Source organism: Nerophis lumbriciformis, linkage group LG04 (assembly GCF_033978685.3).
Source record: "Nerophis lumbriciformis linkage group LG04, RoL_Nlum_v2.1, whole genome shotgun sequence".
Taxonomy (NCBI): Eukaryota; Metazoa; Chordata; class Actinopteri; order Syngnathiformes; family Syngnathidae; genus Nerophis; species Nerophis lumbriciformis.
Window position 1 is genome coordinate 5,232,501 of NC_084551.2, and position 22,971 is coordinate 5,255,471.

The 22,971-nt window shown below is 38.8% G+C and overlaps 1 protein-coding gene across 2 annotated transcripts in view; it reads left to right on the forward strand.

The window, feature by feature from the left end:
* Window positions 1-14,598, forward strand: part of pianp (PILR alpha associated neural protein) — a 37,649-nt gene extending 23,051 nt beyond the window's left edge. Inside the window, exons 4-5 of one of the 2 annotated variants that reach the window (XM_061947717.1) lie at window positions 8,652-8,829; window positions 13,156-14,598. In XM_061947717.1, the coding sequence (XP_061803701.1) occupies window positions 8,652-8,799 (148 nt within the window). In that variant the 3' untranslated portion in view covers window positions 8,800-8,829; window positions 13,156-14,598. The remainder of the gene's footprint in view (window positions 1-8,651; window positions 8,830-13,155) is intronic. The other variant, XM_072912948.1, reaches the window with a different exon arrangement.
* The last annotated feature ends 8,373 nt before the right edge of the window (window positions 14,599-22,971 follow it).

Below are 22,971 nucleotides of genomic sequence, written 5' to 3' on the forward strand. Positions count from 1 at the left end.
CCGTGACCCTGAAAGGGACAAACGGTAGAAAATGGATGGATATATATATATATGTGTATGTTTACATTTTATATATATATATATATATATATGTGTGTGTGTGTGCCATGTTATATATTACTGCTTTGAATAATTTCAGCGGTTTAATGGCCGTTTAACCTATTTACGCTCATCAAAGCTCTGAAAATTATGCATCATTGTTTTCTGGCACCATCTGGTGGTTAAGGGGCGTAATTACACTGACATTTATTTTCTTGTTTTTCAATTAGCAGGAACGATATTTTTCATGGTGTAAACAATATACCAGGATTATAGTCCATCAACAAATAGCAGTTGTAATGGAGTCGATGTGACAGGTCTTAAGAGAAAGTGTGCATACTTAATTTTTATATCATATTGTAACAATGTTGCAATCAAAAGCACAATTCAATGTGAAACTAGGTGTACATGTAATGCCCATTTTGGGCCTTGGGGTTCCACAACGTTTAATAAAAACATTTTGGTAATATGTGTAGGCATCAGATAATATTCAAGTTAAAAAAAACATGTAATTGTATGCAGTACATGTCAAAATTGGAATAATGAATACATTACGAAAGAAAGATAAGGTGCTTTATATTTCCAGGCTTTTGCAGGCCAAATAAAATGATGTTGAAGAGGTTCATTGAGCCTACTAATGTGTATTTATAAATGGTTGATTTATATAGGCTTAGTAAGGTACAGTTTTGTACCTGACAAGTTTCGGCTATCTTGCTCACATCACGTGACACCTCTGATGAAGGCTGCAGAAGCAAGATAGCCGAAACTTGTCAGGTACAAAACTTTACCTTACTAGCCTATATCATACTTGCCAACCCTCCCGGATTTTCCGGGAGACTCCCGAAATTCAGCGCCTCTCCCGAAAACCTCCCGGGACAAATTTTCTCCCGAAAATCTCCCGAAATTCAGGTGGAGCTGGAGGCCACGCTCCCTCCAGCTCCATGCGGACTTGAGTGACGTGTTGACAGCCTGTTCTCACATCCGCTTTCCCACCATATAAACAGCTAATGATCGAGGGCGAGTTCTTGGTTTCTTATGTGGGTTTATTGTTAGGCAGTTTCATTAACGTCCTCCCAGCGCGGTAACAACACACAACAACAGCAGTCAAGTTTTCGTCCCCCGTAAAGCAGTTCGTCTGCCGTAAACAGCAATGTTGTGACACTTTTAAACAGGACAATACTGTCATCTACTGTACATGCATATGTGACCCACCCATAATGTGTCACATTTTTGTGTTGATTTATTTATTTTATTTTGTGGTTTGAATTCATTTTTGGAGCTGTCATTACACATTTATCAGTATTCACATTGGTCAGTAGGGGGCAGTAGGGCGTTTCTTCCCAATTGAATGCTATCACCTGCAGACCGGAAGTGTCTTGTCATTCTGATGAGCGCGACCAGTCTGTGAACAATTGAAACGTCCTGTGTGCTTTTTCCTCCTGTATAACAGGTTAGTTTTGGTGAATCAACTCACTGAATAATATCCATGTGATCTTTATAAGTTAAGTACACATTCTGATGGTGGAGCCTAACTCTAAAGTGTTTGTGAGTGGTAGTTTGTATTTGTGAATGAATCCAGTGCACAGCTGCAGTAATCAATACAAAAAGGCGACGTGAGTGCGCAATGTTTATATAGGAACTTCTGATCCTAATTCAGACTCCCAAATTAGAGCTCCCGTTTTCTTATTGATTTTATAATGTGTATTTGTATAATGTGTGTGTTCTGAAATAGTGACAGAGAATAGAACAAGGATGGACATCTCAACCTTTAACTCAACAATGAGTAGATGAGTGTTATGTGTGTGTAAATGTGTAAATAAATGAACACTGAAATTCAAGTATTTCTTTTATTTATTTATATATATATATATATAATGTAATAAAAAAAAATATATATATAGCTAGAATTCACTGAAAGTCAAGTATTTCTTATATATATATATCTTAACCACGCCCCCCACCCCCCACCTCCCGAAATCGGAGGTCTCAAGGTTGGCAAGTATGGCCTATATAAATCAACCATTTACAAATAAAATGATGTGGCCCCCGTGCCTTGAGTTTGACACATGCAAAAGATACTGTTTTTCCCAAAAAGTGACCAGCGTCAAATCTGTTGAAATCTCTTTTGACAAATAACACAAAAACAAACCCTTGTCGGGGCATGCCCCCTCTTCTAGAAGACACCTTAGATCCTGCACCATCCTCTCAGACTAGAGTTGCATATCTAAGTCCGTGACAATGAACTGATGAAGCCTTCTCAGATGAGAGACTATTCATCTTCTAAGACAATCTGAACAGTCCAGTTGTGATTGATTCAATGACTGGATGAATGAGAACATTCACATGCAGGTAATGCGGTTCTCAGCACCACCACAAATAGATTGCAGTCCTGTGGGCAACACTGACATACCTATTTAACCCATCAAACCACATTTTGGTTTGGAATATTGAAATTCCATCATGGAATATGTCACAAAAACTGCCCGATAAAGTCTTAACTGCGCAGCCTTTGGTCCCATGACAGACATACCAGTGTGGAGCCACACTTAAGTGTCCCATTTCAATTAGTGGTCCGGGACCAGAGTACCGAACCACAAGTGTGAAGGCAGCCCAACTTCCTTCACCGACCTCCTACGCTGTGGACCCAAACCAAAGTGACCTTATTCAAACTGCACATTCTCGTTCTCCATTTCCATGGCGTGATAGACTGGCTGGCTGGCGCTTGGGTGTCATAAATGTGTAAATAACGCCATGTGTTGGAAGCGAGGGGGCTGGGGCGCTGCAGATGGACTGAAATGATAGCGTATAGTAGAAACTGGCCACGGTCCAGTTCATTATGAGCTGAGAAGAGCAACATATTGCACTCCCTTGTTGTTTTCCACTAAGATCGTGAGCCGGGTGTTGCGGAGCGTGCTGGAGGCTGAGGACAGGTGTTGCAGCAAAGGGGAGGATGAGGACACTGGATTTGGCTTTTATGGACGTGGGAACAAATAGCTCTGTGGCTTCATTAAGTATTCAGCAAGGTATCCTCCACAGGTTTTTACAAATCTGCGCTATACATTTATTAGAAAATCGGAAATAATGTTTTTATCATCGTTCCAAAAATGACTTTTATTGGAGATTTGAATGAGAATACTTTATTGATCCTTGTCTAAAAGGGAACACAGGAGGCTGCGAGCATATATCGAGGTTGGACATTACTGTGTGATGTAAAGATATGTATTTATCAGAGGTGGGTAGAGTAGCCAGAAATTGTACTCAAGTAAGAGTACTGTTACTTTAGAGATTTATTACTCAAGTAAAAGTAAGGAGTAGTCACCCAAATATTTACTTGAGTAAAAGTAAAAAGTATGTTGTGAAAAAACTACTCAAGTACTGAGTAACTGATGAGTAACATACACACACATATCATATATATATATATATATATATATATATATATATATATATATATATATATATATATATACATATATATATATATAAATACATTGATATATACAGTATATAATTTATATTTATTTATTTTGCCGTTTTTGTTTACATGTTAAAGGTGTTTTAATGAATATACATGCATGTTGAACACATATAGATTCCTTTCTTTCATGAAGACAAGAATATAAGTTGGTGTATTACCTGATTCTGATGACTTGCATTGATTGTAATCAGACAGTAGTGCTGATAACGGCCACGTTTTCAAATGGAGGAGAAAAAAAGTTCCTCCTTTCTGTCTAATACCACATGAAAGTGGTTGGTTTTTGCCATCTTATTTGTCCAGCTTCCATATTCGTTTTTATACACTTTACAAGACATACATTGGCGGCAAACTCCTTAGCTTGCTAGCTTGTTTGCGCTGGCTTTCGGAGACTCTTATTTTGAAAGCGCATGCGCGATAGAGCGGCACTTTTATTGTGAAGACAGGAACTGTGTACCGGTAGTCAGTCTTTAGGCTTTTGACGGGATGTACGGTTGAAATAAAAAAGGGTCTTTTTCCTTCACAATTTTGATTGATTGATTGGAACTTTTATTAGTAGATTGCACAGTACAGTACATATTCCGTACAATTGACCACTAAATGGTAACACCCCAATAAGTTTTCCAACTTGTTTAAGTCAGGTCATGTGACCACCTGGCTCTGTTTGATTGGTCCAACGTCACCAGTGACTGCATCTGATTGGTGAAAGGCAGGCACTATGAAGGTCTGTCTGACAGACCAAAACAAACAAAGCGTGCATTAACAGATCGATAAAAATTAGTAGCGAGTAGCGAGCTGAATGTAGATAAAAGTAGCGGAGTAAAAGTAGCGTTTCTTCTCTATAAATATACTCAAGTAAAAGTAAAAGTATGTTGCATTAAAACTACTCTTAGAAGTACAATTTATCCCAAAAGTTACTCAAGTAGATGTAACGGAGTAAATGTAGCGCGTTACTACCCACCTCTGGTATTTATCATGTATTGTGTATAAAACAAAGACAAGCAAAGCATCAAATCAAAAGTGCAAAATGACCACAGACCAGGCAGTGTGTTTTTAGCAGCCATTGTTTGGTAGTCACCCAACATCTAGTCTTGGACGAGGATGGCAACGTCTCTAATGCCTTTGTGGAATGTTCTGGTTAGCTCCTTTTAACTTTAATCCGAAATTGGCAAAGCACATCGAAAACTGATTAGCAGCGACCAAAGCATTTTTAAGTCTTTCTTGTCTCGTCATTATCCTCACTTGTAGTCTGGCAAGTTTTTTTCAGCATCCCCAGTGAGAAAGCTTGTCACCTTACTTTCATTTTTTGACCGCAATGTGACGTCATCGTAAAATAAATGTTTTTATACATTATTTTTCGAATAAAACTAAACATTTATTTTATTTTTCTTATGTTTTTTGTAAGTATTTTTAAAGGGTATTTTTATATAAATGTGTGTTCTACCTGAAATTTAGATGGAATTTGAGTTAGTTATTTACAAAACAATTTTTTTCTAATGTTTTTTTTCTACAAATGTTTGTATTATATGACATTTACCAAAATGTCAAAGTAGTTATTTACAAAACTATATTTTTTACATTTCTTTTTCTTTTAAAATTTTCTCTGATATCAAACATCCATCCATCCATTTTCTACCGCTTGTCCCGTTCGGGGTCGCAGGGGGTGCTGGAGCCTATCTCAGCTGCATTCGGGCGGAAGGCGGGGTACACCCTGGACAAGTCGCCACCTCATCAAAGTGCCAACACAGATAGACAGACAACATTCACACACTAGGGCCTATTTAGTGTTGCCAATCAACCTATCCCCAGGCATTTACATCAAATTTAAAAGTAGGGTTTTGAAAAAAATATTTTTAAATGCGGCTTTTTTCAGTTGTTTTTGTGATATCTGAAATGTACATGGCATTTCAGGTAGTTATTTACAAAACAAATTTTAAAGGGTATTTTTTTACAATTATTTATGATATTTGAAATTTACATGGAGTTTGAGGTAGTTATTTACAAGAACATTTTTAAGGGTCTTTTTTTTTTATAAATGTGTGTTGTACCTGAAATCTAGATGGAATTTGAAGTAGTTATTTACAAAACAATTTTGTTCTAATGTTTTTTTTCCACAATTATTTGTATTGTATGACATTTACCAAAATGTCAAAGTAGTTATTTACAAAACTATATTTTTTACATTTCTTTTTCTTTTAAAATTTTCTGTGATATCAAACATTTACATCAAATTTAAGGTAGGGTTTTGAAAAAAATATTTTTAAATGAGTCTTTTTTCAGTTGTTTTTGTGATATCTGAAATGTACATGGAATTTGAGGAAGTTATTTACAAAACAAATTTTAAAGGGTATTTTTTACAATTACTTATGATATTTGAAATTTACATGGAGTTTGAGGTAGTTATTTACAAGAACATTTTTAAAGGGTCTTTTTTTTATAAATGTGTGTTGTACCTGAAATTTAGATGGAATTTGAAGTAGTTATTTACAAAACAATTTTGTTCTAATGTTTTTTTCCCACAATTATTTGTATTATATGACATTTACCAAAATGTCAAAGTTGTTATTTACAAAACTATATTTTTTACATTTCTTTTTCTTTTAAAATGTTCTGTGATATCAAACATTTACATCAAATTTAAGGTAGGGTTTTGAAAAAAAAAATTTTAAATGCAGCTTTTTTCAGTTGTTTTTGTGATGTCTGAAATGTACATGGAATTTGAGGTAGTTATTTACATAACACATTTTAAAGGGTATTTTTTTACAATTATTCATGATATCTGAAATTTACACGAAGTTTGAGGTAGATATTTACAAGAACATTTTTAAAGGGTCTTTTTTTTTACAATTATTTATGATATCTAACATTTATGTAAAATTTAAGGTAGTTGGACGTCTTTTTTTTTTTTTTTTTGCAATTGTCTGATATCCACAATTTACATTAAATTTAAGGTACCGTATTTTTCGGACTATAAGTCGCAGTTTTTTTTCATAGTTTGGCCGGGCTCCAGTGCGACTTATATATGTTTTTTTCCTTCTTTATTATGCATTTTCGGCAGGTGCGACTTATACTCCGAAAAATACGGTAGTTATTCCTTTGAGATACTTGTGAATTAGGCATACTTGCCAACCTTGAGACTTCCGATTTTGGGAGGTGGGGGAGGGGGTGGGCGTGGTCGGGGTGGGTTAAAAGGGGAGGAGTATATTTACAGCTAGAATTCACCAAGTCAAGTATTTCATATATATATATATATATATATAAGAAATACTTGACGTTCAGTGAATTCTAGCTATATATATATATATATATATATATATATATATATATAAAATAAATACTTGAATTTCAGTGTTCATTTATTTACACATATACACACACATAACACTCATCTACTCATTGTTGAGTTAAGGGTTGAATTGTCCATCCTTGTTCTATTCTCTGTCACTATTTTTCGAACCATGCTGAACACCCTCTCTGATGATGCATTGCTGTGTGGCACGCACAAAAGTAGTTTCATCAAATGCACTAGATGGCAGTATTGTCCTGTTTAAGAGTGTCACAACATTGCTGTTTACGGCAGACGAACTGCTTTACGGTATACAAAAAAGTGACTGCTGTGTGTTGTTGCCATGCTGGGAGGACGTTAATGAAACTGCCTAACAATAAACCCACATAAAAAATCAAGAACTCGCCCTCCATCATTCTATAGTTATAACGTGATTGGGCAGGTACGCTTTTTTATATTGTGGAGGACCTGAGTCCGCCTGAATTTCGGGAGATTTTCGGGAGATAATTTGTCCCGGGAGGTTTTCGGGAGAGGCGCTGAATTTCGGGAGTCTCCCGGAAAATCCGTGAGGGTTGGCAAGTATGGAATTAGGGCTATATAAATAAACATTTATTGATTGATATTCACAAAACTATTTTTTTAAAGTGGTGCTTTTCCCCCTAATTGTTTGTGATATCCAAAATGTACATGGAATTTGACGTAGTTATTTACAAAACTAAAAAAATATATATATATATATATTTTTTTACAATTGTCTAACATTAAAAATGTACATTAAATTACTATTTCTTAAAAGCGGCTTTTTCTCTAAGTGTTTGTGACATCCGACGTGTACATGGTAGTTATTTCTAAAAGTATACAGTACTGTTTGACTGTTAGATATTGTCAGGACTTGGACTATGGCGTGGTTTGTTCTCCCGTGGTGCAAATGAACATTTGGACCAGACATGGCGTGAAGGTGAAGACATTATTTATTTTACACTAACAAAGGAACAAAAAGCGCGCTCAAGGCGGAAGTACAAACTTGACTAACGAAACAAAAAGACTTGCACGTGGGCAAAAAACTATGTACATGAACAAAAAGTCGCTAAGTGTGGCATGAATCGAAAACAACTTACTTGACATGGCATGAAGTGCGCAGAGGTAAACAGAGTGAGAAGCAGAAAGTCAGGGGTATGATGTCGCCAGGGAGACTTCCTGGCAACAATGGGTTTAAATAATAGTGACATGATTAAAGACAGGTGCGTGAGTCGTGAGGGCAGGTGAAAACTAATGGGTTGCTATGGTGACAAACAAAAGTGCACAATGAGTCCAAACGTGGAACAGGTGAAACTAATGGGTAACCATGGAAACAAGACAAGGGAGTGAAAAGCCAGAAACTAAAGAGTCCAATAACTAAACTAAACAAAACATGATTACACAGACATGACAGATATGAAAAGGAGTGTGTATGTGTGTTGTACAGTATACATATATTGATCCATGCACTGTCCCCATCAAATAAACAGAAGGAAAGATGGTCTTAAAATGGACTGTAAACCTCACCTTCAGAAGATCATAAACATCACCCGAGACTTTTTACCCATATAAAATCTTATACTGTAATATCCCTCTGGACTCTCCTCTGACTTGAAGTCACCCTGTCTTTGCTTGGCCTTGTTGCATCCTTCCCTCCCCTTTTTTGCACTGACATTATTTGAAGGAGTTGAATGAGGGCGACTGATCCTCCCTCACAACCTTAACGACTTGATCAATGTTGGAGTGACTCTGCTGTTCCTGACGCTCTTTCATGTTCTTTCTCTGCCCCAAACATCACATTCCCCCTCCTTCCATCGCTTCTTCTCCCCCTAGTTACGATCGCAGTTGTTCCCAGCATCCGCCCCCGCTCTCTCGCGGCGTGGCCCCTCCCCTCTCCCGCGCGCTCCCGTGCTCCCTTGCTTCCGAGGAGAGCCGCCAGACGCTGCACAGCACCTCCTCCTTCGCCGACCGAGAGAGGTAACGACTTGCCTTCGCCGGTGTGTATGTCCAGGTTTGTGGCCCGAAACAGGCCTTTAATACGACTTCATATTGTCCATAAACATGGTGGGTGCTCTCGGGCTATTGCATACCTGCCAACTTTTGAAATCAGAAAAACCTAGTAGCCAGGGTCCAGGGGCCGCAGGCTCCGGTAGGTCCAGGACAAAGTCCTGGTGGGGGGTTCAGCTTCGCCCCCCCGACGCAAAATGATTGATTGCATTCAGACAGGTTAAAATGTTGCTAAAACCATCACTTTTCTATCAGTCACAGTGACTTTTCAAAACAAAAATATTACAGCAAAAATCATATGGGTTGATTGACATGTTTATTCTGTAAGCTAACTTCAATAGTTTGAAATTATTTTGACAGTTAATGCCAGTTATCCTGTCAACCTTTCACAAGACTTCAATTTGTTAATTGAAAGTATAAACACTTTTTACAGTAAACAAATGGTAAAACAGTACTAAACAATTCCATAAAAAAAAAAATTGGTGTCATTATTAACTTTCTGTCCAAACTTGTATAATCTACTGCCTTGTTCAATTGTAAAAAATATTCTGTGCCTAAAATTCACATTTCTATCACAATTATCATACTGTAAACATGGTAAGCTAACTTCATTAAAATTAATAGTCCTGTCAATAGCATGGAATTACAATTCAAATGTAGTTTTTTTGGAAGCCTTTCAAAAGAATTCAAAATATGAAAAATTAATGAAAATTAATTTAAGCCATCAGACACTTGAAAAGTGGCACATCACATCTCTAATGTAATCATTTGAACTTTTCAACAGAAATAGCACTGCAAAAATATTAAGGACATACTTCTGTATTTTGGTAGTTATGCTGTCAACATTTAACAAGATTTCTTCAACTTGGACTTGAAAGCATAAATAGTATAAACACTTTTAACAGTATAACAGTACTAAACAATTCCAATAGATAACATTGGTGTCATTACCTTTTTGTGGCTAAAATCCAAATTTAGCAACGGCATTAGACTTGTGTTTTTTTGTCTCAACGTGGTCTTTTACATCGCTAATTCCTCCGTGTCCGATCGAAAAATCTTGTCTGCACAAGGTGCAATTCGCGTAGTTTTCACCCTTTTTGGAACGGATAATTATTCCCGGATAGGCTTTTGAATATTCTTCACGGAATGACTGCAGTTTTCTTTTCGGTTTAAGACTCGTTTGCGATTTTTCTCCGGCTGATTCCATGATCGTTCGCTCGTTTGGAAACAATGGCAACTGGTGCCTCGTGCTTGGCAGCGGTGCTATAAATAGCCTCGCGCATGGCATTCGGAATGGCTCGATAGGAAGTTACGGGAAGCAGTGTCGATTGTCATTGTTGTTACGCGATTTCGTGAATAAAACTTAAAAAAAATAAAATAAATTTAATTAATGAAAAACCGTATTTTTTTATCACTGCAACCGTAACCCGGAATAGGTTGATGAAAACCGTACTAATTACGGGAAAACCGGAGTAGTTGGCAGGTATGATAATGTAGGAACCAGAATATTAATAACAGAAAGAAACAACCCTTTTGTGTGAATGGTGGAGGGAGGTTTTTTGGGTTGGTGCACTAATTGTAAGTGTATCTTGTGTTTTTTATGTTGATTTATAGTACCGCGATATTTGGTACTATACCGCCTCTAAAAAGTACTGGTCCCCCCCCCCTGTAGTCGTCATGTCATGTCATTGCTTGTTTACGAGCAGAGGAGCATGTTCGGCAGCGCACAATCACGGAGTACTTACAAGCAGACACAACGGGTAGATAGAAAAGGGAGAACGGACGCATTTTGGCTTAAAAACTAACAATAAAGATGAAGTTATAACACTGAAACGCCCTCAGGAAGAGGTGCTTTAAGACATGGCTAGCTAGTGTTGCGTTTTGGACCAGTTTTTCCTCCCAGGGAATTCATGTCACAATTCGCTCCCAAGTTCTTTCCGACACGGACGTAGGGAGAAGTACAGAGCGCCAATAAACCTTAAAGGCACTGCCTTTGCGTGCCGGCCCAGTCACATAATATCTACGGCTTTTCACACACACAAGTGAATGCAATCATACTTGGTCAACAGCCATACAGGTCACACTGAGGGTGGCCATATAAACAACTTTAACACTGTTACAAATACACTGTGAATCCACACTAAACAAGAATGACAAACACATTTCGGGAGAACATCAGCACCGTAACACAACAGAACAAATACCCAGAACCCCTTGCAGCACTCACTCTTCCGGGACACTACAATATACACCCATAAATTGAGTTGATTTATTTTGTAAAACTTTGTTACATTGTTTAATGCATCCAGCGGGGCATCACAACAAAATTAGGCATAATAATGTGTTAATTCCACGACTGTATATATTGGTATCGGTTGTTATCGGAATCTGTAATTAAGAGTTGGGCAATCTCGTATATTGGCATACCTGCCAACTACTCCGGTTTTCCCATAATTAGTACGGTTTTCATCAACCTATTCCGGGTTACGGTTGCAGTGATAAAAAATACGGTTTTTCATTAATTAAAACAATTTTTTTTTTTAAAGTTTTATTCACGAAATCGCGTAACAACAATGATAATCGACACTGCTTCCCGTAACTTCCTGTCGAGCCATTCCGAATGCCATGCGCGAGACTATTTATAGCACCGCTGCCAAGCACGAGGCACCAGTTGCCATTGTTTCCAAACGAGCGAACGATCACGGAATCAGCCGGAGAAAAATCGCAAACGAGTCTTAAACCGAAAAGAAAACTGCAGTCATTCCGTGAAGAATATTCAAAAGCCTATCCGGGAATAATTATCCGTTCCAAAAAGGGTGAAAACTACGCGAATTGCACCTTGTGCAGACAAGATTTTTCGATCGGACACGGAGGAATTAGCGATGTAAAAGACCACGTTAGGACAAAAAAACACAAGTCTAATGCCGTTGCTAAATTTGGATTTTAGCCACAAAAAGGTAATGACACCAATGTTATCTATTGGAATTGTTTAGTACTGTTATACTGTTAAAAGTGTTTGTACTATTTATGCTTTCAAGTCCAAGTTGAAGAAATCTTGTTAAATGTTGACAGCATAACTACCAAAATACAGAAGTATGTCCTTAATATTTTTGCAGTGCTATTTCTGTTGAAAAGTTAAAATGATTACATTAGAGATGTGATGTGCCACTTTTCAAGTGTCTGATGGCTTCAATTAATTTTCATAAATTTTTCATATTTTGAATTCTTTTGAAAGGCTTACAAAAAAACTACATTTGAATTGTAATTCCATGCTATTGACAGGACTATTAATTTTAATGAAGTTAGCTTACCATGTTTACAGTATGATAATTGTGATAGAAATGTGAATTTTAGGCACAGAATATTTTTTACAATTGAACAAGGCAGTAGATTATACAAGCTTGGACAGAAAGTTAATAATTACACCAATTTTTTTTTTTATGGAATTGTTTAGTACTGTTTTACCATTTGTTTACTGTAAAAAGTGTTTATACTGTTTATACTTTCAATTAACAAATTGAAGTGTTGTGAAAGGTTGACAGGATAACTGGCATTAACTGTCAAAATAATTTCAAACTATTGAAGTTAGCTTACAGAATAAACATGTCAATCAACCCATATGATTTTTGCTGTAATATTTTTGTTTTGAAAAGTCACTGTGACTGATAGAAAAGTGATGGTTTTAGCAACATTTTAACCTGTCTGAATGCTAATAATCATTTTGCGTCGGGGGGGCGAAGCTGAACCCCCCACCAGGACTTTGTCCTGGACCTACCGGGGCCTGCGGCCCCTGGACCCTGGCTACTAGGTTTTTCTGATTTCAAAAGTTGGCAGGTATGTATTGGCAAAAAAGCCATTATCGGACATCTCTACTTTGAACCGAAGCAAACAGCACAAGCGTGCAACGCACCAACCCACGTCGCCATCTCCGCGTCTGAGTTCCGCAGCGTCCTGCCATAATTGGACGGCAGCGCTATTCTCTGAGGAGCATTCAGGCCGGGAGTGTTGTTGCTGTTTTTTTAAACGCCCCTCGCCCGTGATGAGTCACTGTGGAAAAGGCGCCCAAAACCCGGGCCGCCATCCACCGAGTGACGCTTTTGTTCAAGGGTACTTAAAGTTAATCTCAAATCAGGATAATTATAGTGCTGCGCTCCTCCTCCCCGGTCCCTTGTGATGCAGCTTGAGTAGTTTTGGGAGTGCGTCGCGTTCTCCGAGCTTCAGGCCTCTCTGTTCCACTTTGCACACATAAAAAAAAAAAAAAAATTACTTCCTGTTTCTGTTATTTTATTTTTTAAAACACAGTTTCTTGTCTTGTCTCTTGCTATGTCAGGATCCCGGTGGTGAACCTCTGAGGCGGCTATTTTTCCATACGCTGAATATTTCTGCCGTTGGAGCGTCAACATTTTTTTTGCCTGCAGCATCGTTTTTATTTTCTCCAAAACTGTGAAATGGGTTCAGGGACCAGAACGCACACTCCTCGGCTACCCCCGAGGTCTTTAAGAAGAAGAGGAAAGAAAAAAAAAAAAAAAACTCATCTCGCTGCCTCTTTCCTTCCCTCCCCGTGTGCTAAATTTCCTCCGCGCGGCTCTGCGTCACCGTTACGGCCCCCCGAGCTGCGACTCCACCGCTTGGACCCGCCATGACTAATTGACAAACAAACAGTTTAACAGCCGTGCAGCATTCCATTGCAGGACACAGTCTCTCTACCTGTGCTTCCAGTCTCCTCTCAAACCCAAGAAAACCATGCCCGGATTCCTCGCCATCATGCATCAGCATCTCCAGAGGAGGATTTTGACAAAGCTGTTTATCGGGGCTGCAGCCAACAGGCAATGTGTTTAACATGTCACGCTCCAAAAATGCTCCCCGCTTCAAGAATGTTGGATAAAAAACTGCTAATTCTCCGCGGTTTTCCTCCTGATTTGTTCCTTTAATTACCCGGCACTCACCTCATAGCGAGCACCCTTTGTTCCCGCCCAGTGTTCCTTTCACCGTGCAGATAAAATATTCAAGACGGGAATGGATAGTGGAGGAATTTCTGCCAAGAAGCAACAAATCCCAAAGTTTGTGTTTTCGTTTTCCTTCCTTCTTGTTGACAGTCAAGACATTGTTGAAAACAAAACCCGCCATCATCTGCCTTCTCATCTAATAACTGTACGTCGTCCGTCTGTCGCCGTGGCACCAAAGGAACGTTCATGTCGCGTCTGCCAGATTTGCTTCAAATCTATTATTCATAAACGTCTATTTTATCTATCAGCTCGTAACGTCCTATAGAACCTCGCAAAGCCAAATGTCAGAAGTTTGGTTTTCTCTGCAACTACTTCTTCGAAATGACGCTTTATGGACAAAAGTCTTGAGACAGAGCCCCCTAATTAATCTCGCTGATGACGTTTTGGACCGTTCTGTGTTTCCGACAGGTTGGAAATAACCTTTGGGAGGAACTACAAGTAGGGATGGGTACCTTTTACATTTCAACCGATTTTCAGGTACCTAGGACAGTGTTTTTCAACCTTTTTTGAGCCGAGGCACATTTTTTTTGCGTTGAAAAAATGCGGAGGCACACCAGCAGCAGAAATCATTAAAAAACGAAACTCAGTTGACAGTAAAAAGACGTTGTCGCAATTGTTGGATATGACTTTAAACAATAACCAAGCATGCATCAATATAGCTCTTGTCTCAAAGTAGGTGTACTGCAGAGGTGGGTAGAGTAGCCAGAAATTGTACTCAAGTAAGAGTACTGTTACTTTAGAGATTTATTACTCAAGTAAAAGTAAGGAGTAGTCACCCAAATATTTACTTGAGTGAAAGTAAAAAGTATGTTGTAAAAAAACTACTCAAGTACTGAGTAACTGATGAGTAACATACACACACATATCATATATATATATATATATATACATACACACACACACACACATATATATATATATATATACACACACATATATATATATATATATTATACATACATTGATATATACAGTATATAATTTATATATATATTTTTTGCCGTTTTTGTTTACATGTTAAAGGTGTTTTAATGAATATACATGCATGTTTAACACATATAGATTCCTTTCTTTCATGAAGACAAGAATATAAGTTGGTGTATTACCTGATTCTGATGACTTGCGTTGATTGTAATCAGACAGTAGTGATGACAAACGTCCACGTTTTCAAATGGAGGAGAAAAAAAGTCCTCCTTTCTGTCTAATACCACATGAAAGTGGTTGGTTTTTGGCATCTTATTTGTCCAGCTTCCATATTCGTTTTTATACACTTTACAAGAAATACATTGGCGGCAAACTCCGTAGCTTGCTAGCTTGTTTGCGCAGGCTTTCGGAGACTCTTATTTTGAAAGCGCAGGCGCGATGGAGCGGCACTTTTATTGTGAAGACAGGAACTGTGCAGTCAGTCTTTAGGCTTTTGACGGGATGTACGGTTGAAATAAAAAAGGGTCTTTTTTCCTTCACACTTTTGATTGATTGATTGGAACTTTTATTAGTAGATTGCACAGTACAGTACATATTCCGTACGATTGACCACTAAATGGTAACACCCCAATAAGTTTTTCAACTTGTTTAAGTCAGGTCATGTGACCGCCTGGCTCTGTTTGATTGGTCCAACGTCACCAGTGACTGCATCTGATTGGTGGAACGGAGTGAACGTCACCAGTGACTGTATTTGTTGAAACGCAGGCACTATGAAGGTCTGTCTGACAGACCAAAACAAACAAAGCGTGCATTAACAGATCGATAAAAATTAGTAGCGAGTAGCGAGCTGAACGTAGATAAAAGTAGCGGAGTAAAAGTAGCGTTTCTTCTCTATGAATATACTCAAGTAAAAGTAAAAGTATGTTGCATTAAAACTACTCTTAGAAGTACAATTCATCCCAAAAGTTACTCAAGTAGATGTAACGGAGTAAATGTAGCGCGTTACTACCCACCTCTGGTGTACTGTCACCTGTCACATCACGCCGTGACTTATTTGGACTTTTTTGCTGTTTTCCTGTGTCTAGTGTTTTAGTTCTTGTCTTGCACTCCTATTTTGGTGGCTTTTTCTCCTTATTTGGTATTTTCCTGTAGCAGTTTCATGTCTTCCTTTGAGCGATATTTCCCGCATTTACTTTGTTTTAGCAATCAAGAATGTTTCAGTTGTTTTTATCCTTCTTCGTGGGGACATTGTTGATTGTCATGTCATGTTCGGATGTACTTTGTGGACGCCGTCCTTGCTCCACAGTAAGTCTTTGCTGTCGTCCAGCATTCTGTTTTTGTTTACTTTGTAGCCAGTTCAGTTTTAGTTTTGTTCTGCATAGCCTTCCCTAAGCTTCAATGCCTTTTCTTAGGGGCACTCACCTTTTGTTTATTTTTGGTTTAAGCATTAAATACCTTAATGACTTAGTAATAATAATAATGACTTAGATTTATATAGCGCTTTTCTAAACACTCAAAGCGCTTCACAGAGAAGTGAGAAGCTATCATTCATTCACACCTGGTGGTGGTAAGCTACTTTCATAGCCACAGCTGCCCTGGGGTAGACTGACGGACTGACGGAAGCGTGGCTGCCAATTTGCGCCAACCTTATTATCTGCGTGCTGTTTCCGACATCGACAAGGCAATTAGCTACCTGCTGTCACCTACTGATATGGAAGAGTATTACACGGTTACTCTGCCGAGCTCTAGACAGCACCGACACTCAACAACAACACGTCATTTGCAGACTATAATTACTGGTTTGCAAAAAATATTTTTTACACCAAATAGGTGAAATTAGACAATCTCCCACAGCACACCAGACTGTATCCCACGGCCAGTGGTTGAAAAACACTGACCTAGGAAACAATACCAGTACTCAACGGCACCATTTTTTTGGTGCTTTTGTGTGTGTCTTCATGTGTTAATAAATGTTAATTTGTTTATTAAAAACATTTTTTTTTTTTTTTTAATTGAACATTTCACACTGAGCTGACAAAGATAACTGTGTTATCCAGTTGTTCTTATAGTTTTCTTACATTTCCCGTTTGCAAGGATGCATTGATTTCAGCCTTTACCTTTAAGTTGAATGTGATAGTCTTGTCTTATGTTGAGTCCTAAAAAAGTGTTTATAATGTAGGTATACACTTCAACTGATTGCGACATCTCAGTCGGGAGTTTTGATGACCAAATTTGGAAGTGTTGAAATCGCAATGTAAAATCGCTAATGCTAATCGGTAGCACGTACATGACATATCCAGTGTAAAATAGCAACGACGTAGCACATTTTTTTTGTGGCGCATTACTTTTGACCAATTTCTATCAGGCATGCTTGCTTTGTTGACATAGAAAATTGCAATATTATTTAGAGGCTATGAATTACCAACGGAATAAGAAAAGTACCGAATTAAGTACCGTATTTTTCGGACTATAAGTCGCAGTTTTTTTTCATAGTTTGGCCGGGGGTGCGACTTATACTCAGGAGTGACTTATGTGTTAAATTTACACATTACCGTAAAATATCGAATAATAATATTTAGCTCATTCACGTAAGAGACTAGACGTATAAGATTTCATGGGATTTAGCGATTAGGAGTGACAGATTGTTTGGTAAACGTATAGCATGTTCTATATGTTATAGTTATTTGAATGACTCTTACCATAATATGTTACGTTAACATACCAGTTGGTTATTTATGCCTCATATAACGTACACTTATTCAGCCTGTTGTTCACTATTCTTTATTTATTTTAAATTGCCTTTCAAATGTCTATTCTTGGTGTTGGGTTTTATCAAATTTCCCCAAAAAATGCGACTTATATATGTTTTTTTTCCTTCATTATGCATTTTCGGCCGGTGCACCTTATACTCCAGAACGACTTATAGTCGGAAAAATACGGTACCCATCCTTAACTATAACAGAGACTGTGTGATATCCAGGTCGAATATCAGTTACTTCACTAATTACTGCTTAACCAGTAATAAAACAAAATAACCTCACGTTTTAGCAAGTATTTTCATGACTTTTTAGGGACAATATTGTAGAATGTAAACGTGGATATACTATAGAGTAGTCGGTGTACTGCTTGTAGCTTTTAATATCCACTTGAATTGAGGCAACACTAAAATTGTCCAAATAGCTGGCAACCCAAGTGAGTCACAAGATGTCTTCCCTGCAGTCGAGCATGGTGGTGGCAGAGTCACTAAGTAGCTATGGTTCGTTGAGGGGAAAGATTACAATTCCAACATGTGAAGCAGAGCATGATCTCATCCCTTGGGAAAAGGCAGTTCTCAACATGATAAGGAGCTCAAACACACATCCCAAGATGTCAAGTGCCTTGCTGAGGAATCTCATCCACACCTAAACCCAACTGAGCACCTGTGGGGCATCCTTCAGTGGAAAGATGTCAACTAGTGATGTCAACGAGTGAAAGAGGATTCCAGTGACATGTGAGTTCTGGTGAATTCCATGCCCAAGGTGATTAAGGTAATGCTAGATAACAATGGTGCTCACAAGGAATATTCACACAAATGTACCCACTTGTGTTGCCATTTCCACAACAAGCCTGTGTATTGAATCTATTTCAGTTTCTTAATTTGCTCTTCAAGGATGCAAACTGACTACTGTAAAGTAAATTTAGGTTACGGTTTATGGTATTGTCCCTTTGAGAAGATATAATGAGATGGCTGTTGAAATGTGAGGGATGTACTCAAGTTTGTGAGAGTTTTTCCCCTCCCACATACCCAAAAAACATCAGGTCTGCTTAATACTCCCAACAGTAGAACTTCAATGGTTCTGCACAGCAGAACTGGTTAAACTATCTTGGAATTCCATGGAAAGTTTCAGAACACTTATTTCTAAAAATGTAACTCAAAACTCTCCAAGTTTGATTGGCAGAACTGATCAACTGAAGATCAGCATACTTGCCAACCTTGAGACCTCCAATTTTGGGAGGTGCGGGGGGCGTGGTTGGGGCGGGGGCGTGGTTGGGGGCATGGTTAAGAGGGGAGGAGTATATTTACAGCTAGAATTCACCAAGTCAAGTATTTCATATATATATATACATATATATAAGAAATACTTGACTTTCAGTTAATTCTAGCTATATATATATATATATATATATATATATATATATATATATATATGTAAGTGGGGCAAAAAAGTATTTAGTCAGCCACCGATTGTGCAAGTTCTCCCACTTAAAATGATGACAGAGGTCTGTAATTTTCATCATAGGTACACTTCAACTGTGAGAGACAGAATGTGAAAAAAAAATCCAGGAATTCACATTGTAGGATTTTTAAATAATTTATTTGTAAATTATGGTGGAAAATAAGTATTTGGTCAATAACAAAAATTCAACTCAATACTTTGTTATTGCCAACAAAGGTTATATTACAGAGGTCAAACGATTACTATAGGTCTTTACCAGGTTTGCACACACAGTAGCTGGTATTTTGGCCCATTCCTCCATGCAGATCTTCTCAAGAGCAGTGATGTTTTGGGGCTGTCGCCGAGCAACACGGACTTTCAACTCCCTCCACAAATTTTCAATGGGGTTGAGGTCTGGAGACTCCAGGACTTTCAAATGCTTCTTACGGAGCCACTCCTTCGTTGCCCGGGCGGTGTGTTTGGGATCATTGTCATGCTGGAAGACCCAGCCACGTTTCATCTTCAAAGCTCTCACTGATGGAAGGAGGTTTTAGCTCAAAATTTCACGATACATGGCCCCATTCATTCTTTCCTTAACACGGATCAGTCGGCCTGCCCCCTTAGCAGAAAAACAGCCCCAAAGCATGATGTTTCCACCCCCATGCTTCACAGTAGGTATGGTGTTCTTGGGATGCAACTCAGTATTCTTCTTCCTCCAAACACAACGAGTTGAGTTTATACCAAAAAGTTCTATTTTGGTTTCATCTGACCACATGACATTCTCCCAATCCTCTGCTGTATCATCCATGTGCTCTCTGGCAAACTTCAGACGGGCCTGGACATGCACTGGCTTAAGCAGGGGGACACGTCTGGCACTGCAGGATTTGATTCCCTGTCGGCGTAGTGTGTTACTGATGGTAACCTTTGTTACTTTGGTCCCAGCTCTCTGCAGGTCATTCACCAGGTCCCCCCATGTGGTTCTGGGATTTTTGCTCACCGTTCTCATGATCATTTTGACCCCACGGGATGAGATCTTACGTGGAGCCCCAGATCGAGGGAGATTATCAGTGGTCTTGTATGTCTTCCATTTTCTGATAATTGCTCCCACAGTTGATTTTTTCACACCAAGCTGCTTGCCTATTGTAGATTCACTCTTCACAGTCTGGTGCAGGTCTGCAATTCTTTTCCTGGTGTCCTTCGACAGCTCTTTGGTCTTGGCCATAGTGGAGTTTGGAGTCTGACTGTTTGAGGTTGTGGACAAGTGTCTTTTATACAGATAACGAGTTCAAACAGGTGCCATTAATACAGGTAACGAGTGGAGGACAGAAGAGCTTCTTAAAGAAGAAGTTACAGGTCTGTGAGAGCCAGAGATCTTCCTTGTTTGAAGTGACCAAATACTTATTTTCCACCATAATTTACAAATAAATTCTTTAAAAAAAATTTTTTCACATTCCGTCTCTCACAGTTGAAGTGTACCTATGATGAAAATTACAGACCTCTGTCATCATTTTAAGTGGGAGAACTTGCACAATCGGTGGCTGACTAAATACTTTTTTGCCCCACTGTATATATATATATATATATATATATATATATATATATATATATATATAAATAAAAGAAATACTTGAATTTCAGTGTTCATTTATTTACACATATACACACACATAACACTCATCTACTCATTGTTGAGTTAAGGGTTGAATTGTCCATCCTTGTTCTATTCTCTGTCACTATCTTTCTAACCATGCTGAACACCCTCTCTGATGATGCATTGCTGTGTGGCACGCACAAAAGTGCTTTCATCAAATGCACTAGATGGCAGTATTGTCCTGTTTAAGAGTGTCACAACATTGCTGTTTACGGCAGACGAACTGCTTTACGGTAGACGAAAAACGTGACTGCTGTTGTTGTGTGTTGTTGCCGCGCTGGTAGCACGTTAATGAAACTGCCTAACAATAAACCCACATAAGAAACCAAGAACTCGCCCTCCATCATTCTACAGTTATAACGTGATTGGGCAGGTATGCTGTTTAAATTGTGGGTTAATACTCAAATAAAATATTAGTTATTATGGACCTGAGTCCGCCTGAATTTCGGGAGATTTTCGGGAGAAAATTTGTCCCGGGAGGTTTTCGGGAGAGGCGCTGAATTTCGGGAGTCTCCCGGAAAATCCGGGAGGGTTGGCAAGTATGACTTATTTCAAATAATGTAACTCAAAACTCTCCAAGTTTGATTGGCAGAACTGATCAACTGAAGATCAGTGTCCCCCAGACACAATCTAGTCTTGTCCCAATACTTTTGTCCTTAGTGTTTGAACCTTTCTTGCGGTGGTGACATCATGCGTGACCCGTGCGACGTCCCAGATATTTCGTCCTGTGATTTTGAGTAAGAACGAAAGCCTCGTAGGACAAATATGTTCTTTCTGTACAACAGCAGTTCAATAAAGACCGAGTTTTAGCTTTGTGCTGCTCTGTTATCTGTTCATGCTTACAATGCAAATTTTTATTTGAATACTTACACCCCCTCAAGTGCAAAGCGATTGTGGAGGCTTGTATTGATTTTTAAGCGTGGCACTTGTATCAATCCTCCAGCACATGTCAATCATCAGTAAAGTCCCCTCCCCCCTCCTCAGGAAAGACTGGCTTTATCTGAGGGATTGAAGGAACGAGGTGTCAGCTCGTGATGCTTCTCCTTATCTCGTCACCTCATATGGATTCCTCTGGCTCCGGGCAGATTAGCGTAGGTATACAAATTTCCCCTGTGCACGGTTTCTCACAAAAGCGCCAATAAAAATCAGGGTGTGCGCAGAAGAAAAAAAGGCCACGAGAGTCTATTGAGATGCAACGCCGCTGCAGAGCCACCGTTCATCCAGTGGGGAGACTTTACTGATTGGGTGCGTTTTTGTTAGTTGCGCACCATGTGACGGACAAGATACCCTGTTAGGTGTGAACTCATGCCATCACTCACATGAGTGTACACACACGTTCACTGCCAAACACTCTCAGAAGGTGTACAACTGTTAGAAATCACAAGAGTGGAAAAAAACCCCAACAAAAAACCTGTGAGCTCCGTCATTGTGAGTGAAATTAACGCTGCTATTTATAGACGTGGAGGACAGGACGCAAGGTTTAACATTGAACAGGATTATTACTGTTCTTTTCTCCAATCGGACTGGACTAATTCATACCATTAGAGAATGAAAAGGAGAGGTATAGAGGGGGATGATTTGCAATTTGTGGCGTTATGAAATACAATGAAACTACCATGGCAACCACATTGCGTTGCAGGGGAGAACTCCAGAACATTTCCCCCCCCATAGGATTCAAGCACAGTCCGTGAACAAACTATCAGTGATTTTTTTCAAAAATTGAATAATCTCGGTTTTTCCGACTTCTTTCGGACTTGTTCAATTGTGCGGCTATAATCTAATGTCATTCTAAAAAAATAAGCCATTAATCAATAGGATATTTAGCACATTAAAAACCATATTTTGTTTAAACTTTGAAATTATTTTTTTACCCCTGATTTTTCAATTTTAAGGAAAGCATTCTAAGGGATCCTTCTGTTATTTGAAATATTGAACTTAGCAGCCAGGATGTCAGTTCCGCTGTCCCATGTTGTGCATCCAGTATATTTTTCTCTATAGTCTTCATTATGTTTTTCTTTTTTATAATATAAATCTATTTAATTAATTAACGCCGGATAGTCGAACCTCGGATTCAGGAGGAACAGTGTGGTTTTCGTCCTGGTCGTGGAACTGTGGACCAGCTCTATACTCTCGGCAGGGTCCTTGAGGGTGCATGGGAGTTTGCCCAACCAGTCTACATGTGTTTTGTGGACTTGGAGAAGGCATTCGACCGTGTCCCTCGGGAAGTCCTGTGGGGAGTGCTCCGAGAGTATGGGGTATCGGACTGTCTGATTTTGGCGGTCCGCTCCCTGTATGATCAGTGTCAGAGCTTGGTTCGCATTGCCGGCAGTAAGTCGGACACGTTTCCAGTGAGGGTTGGACTCCGCCAA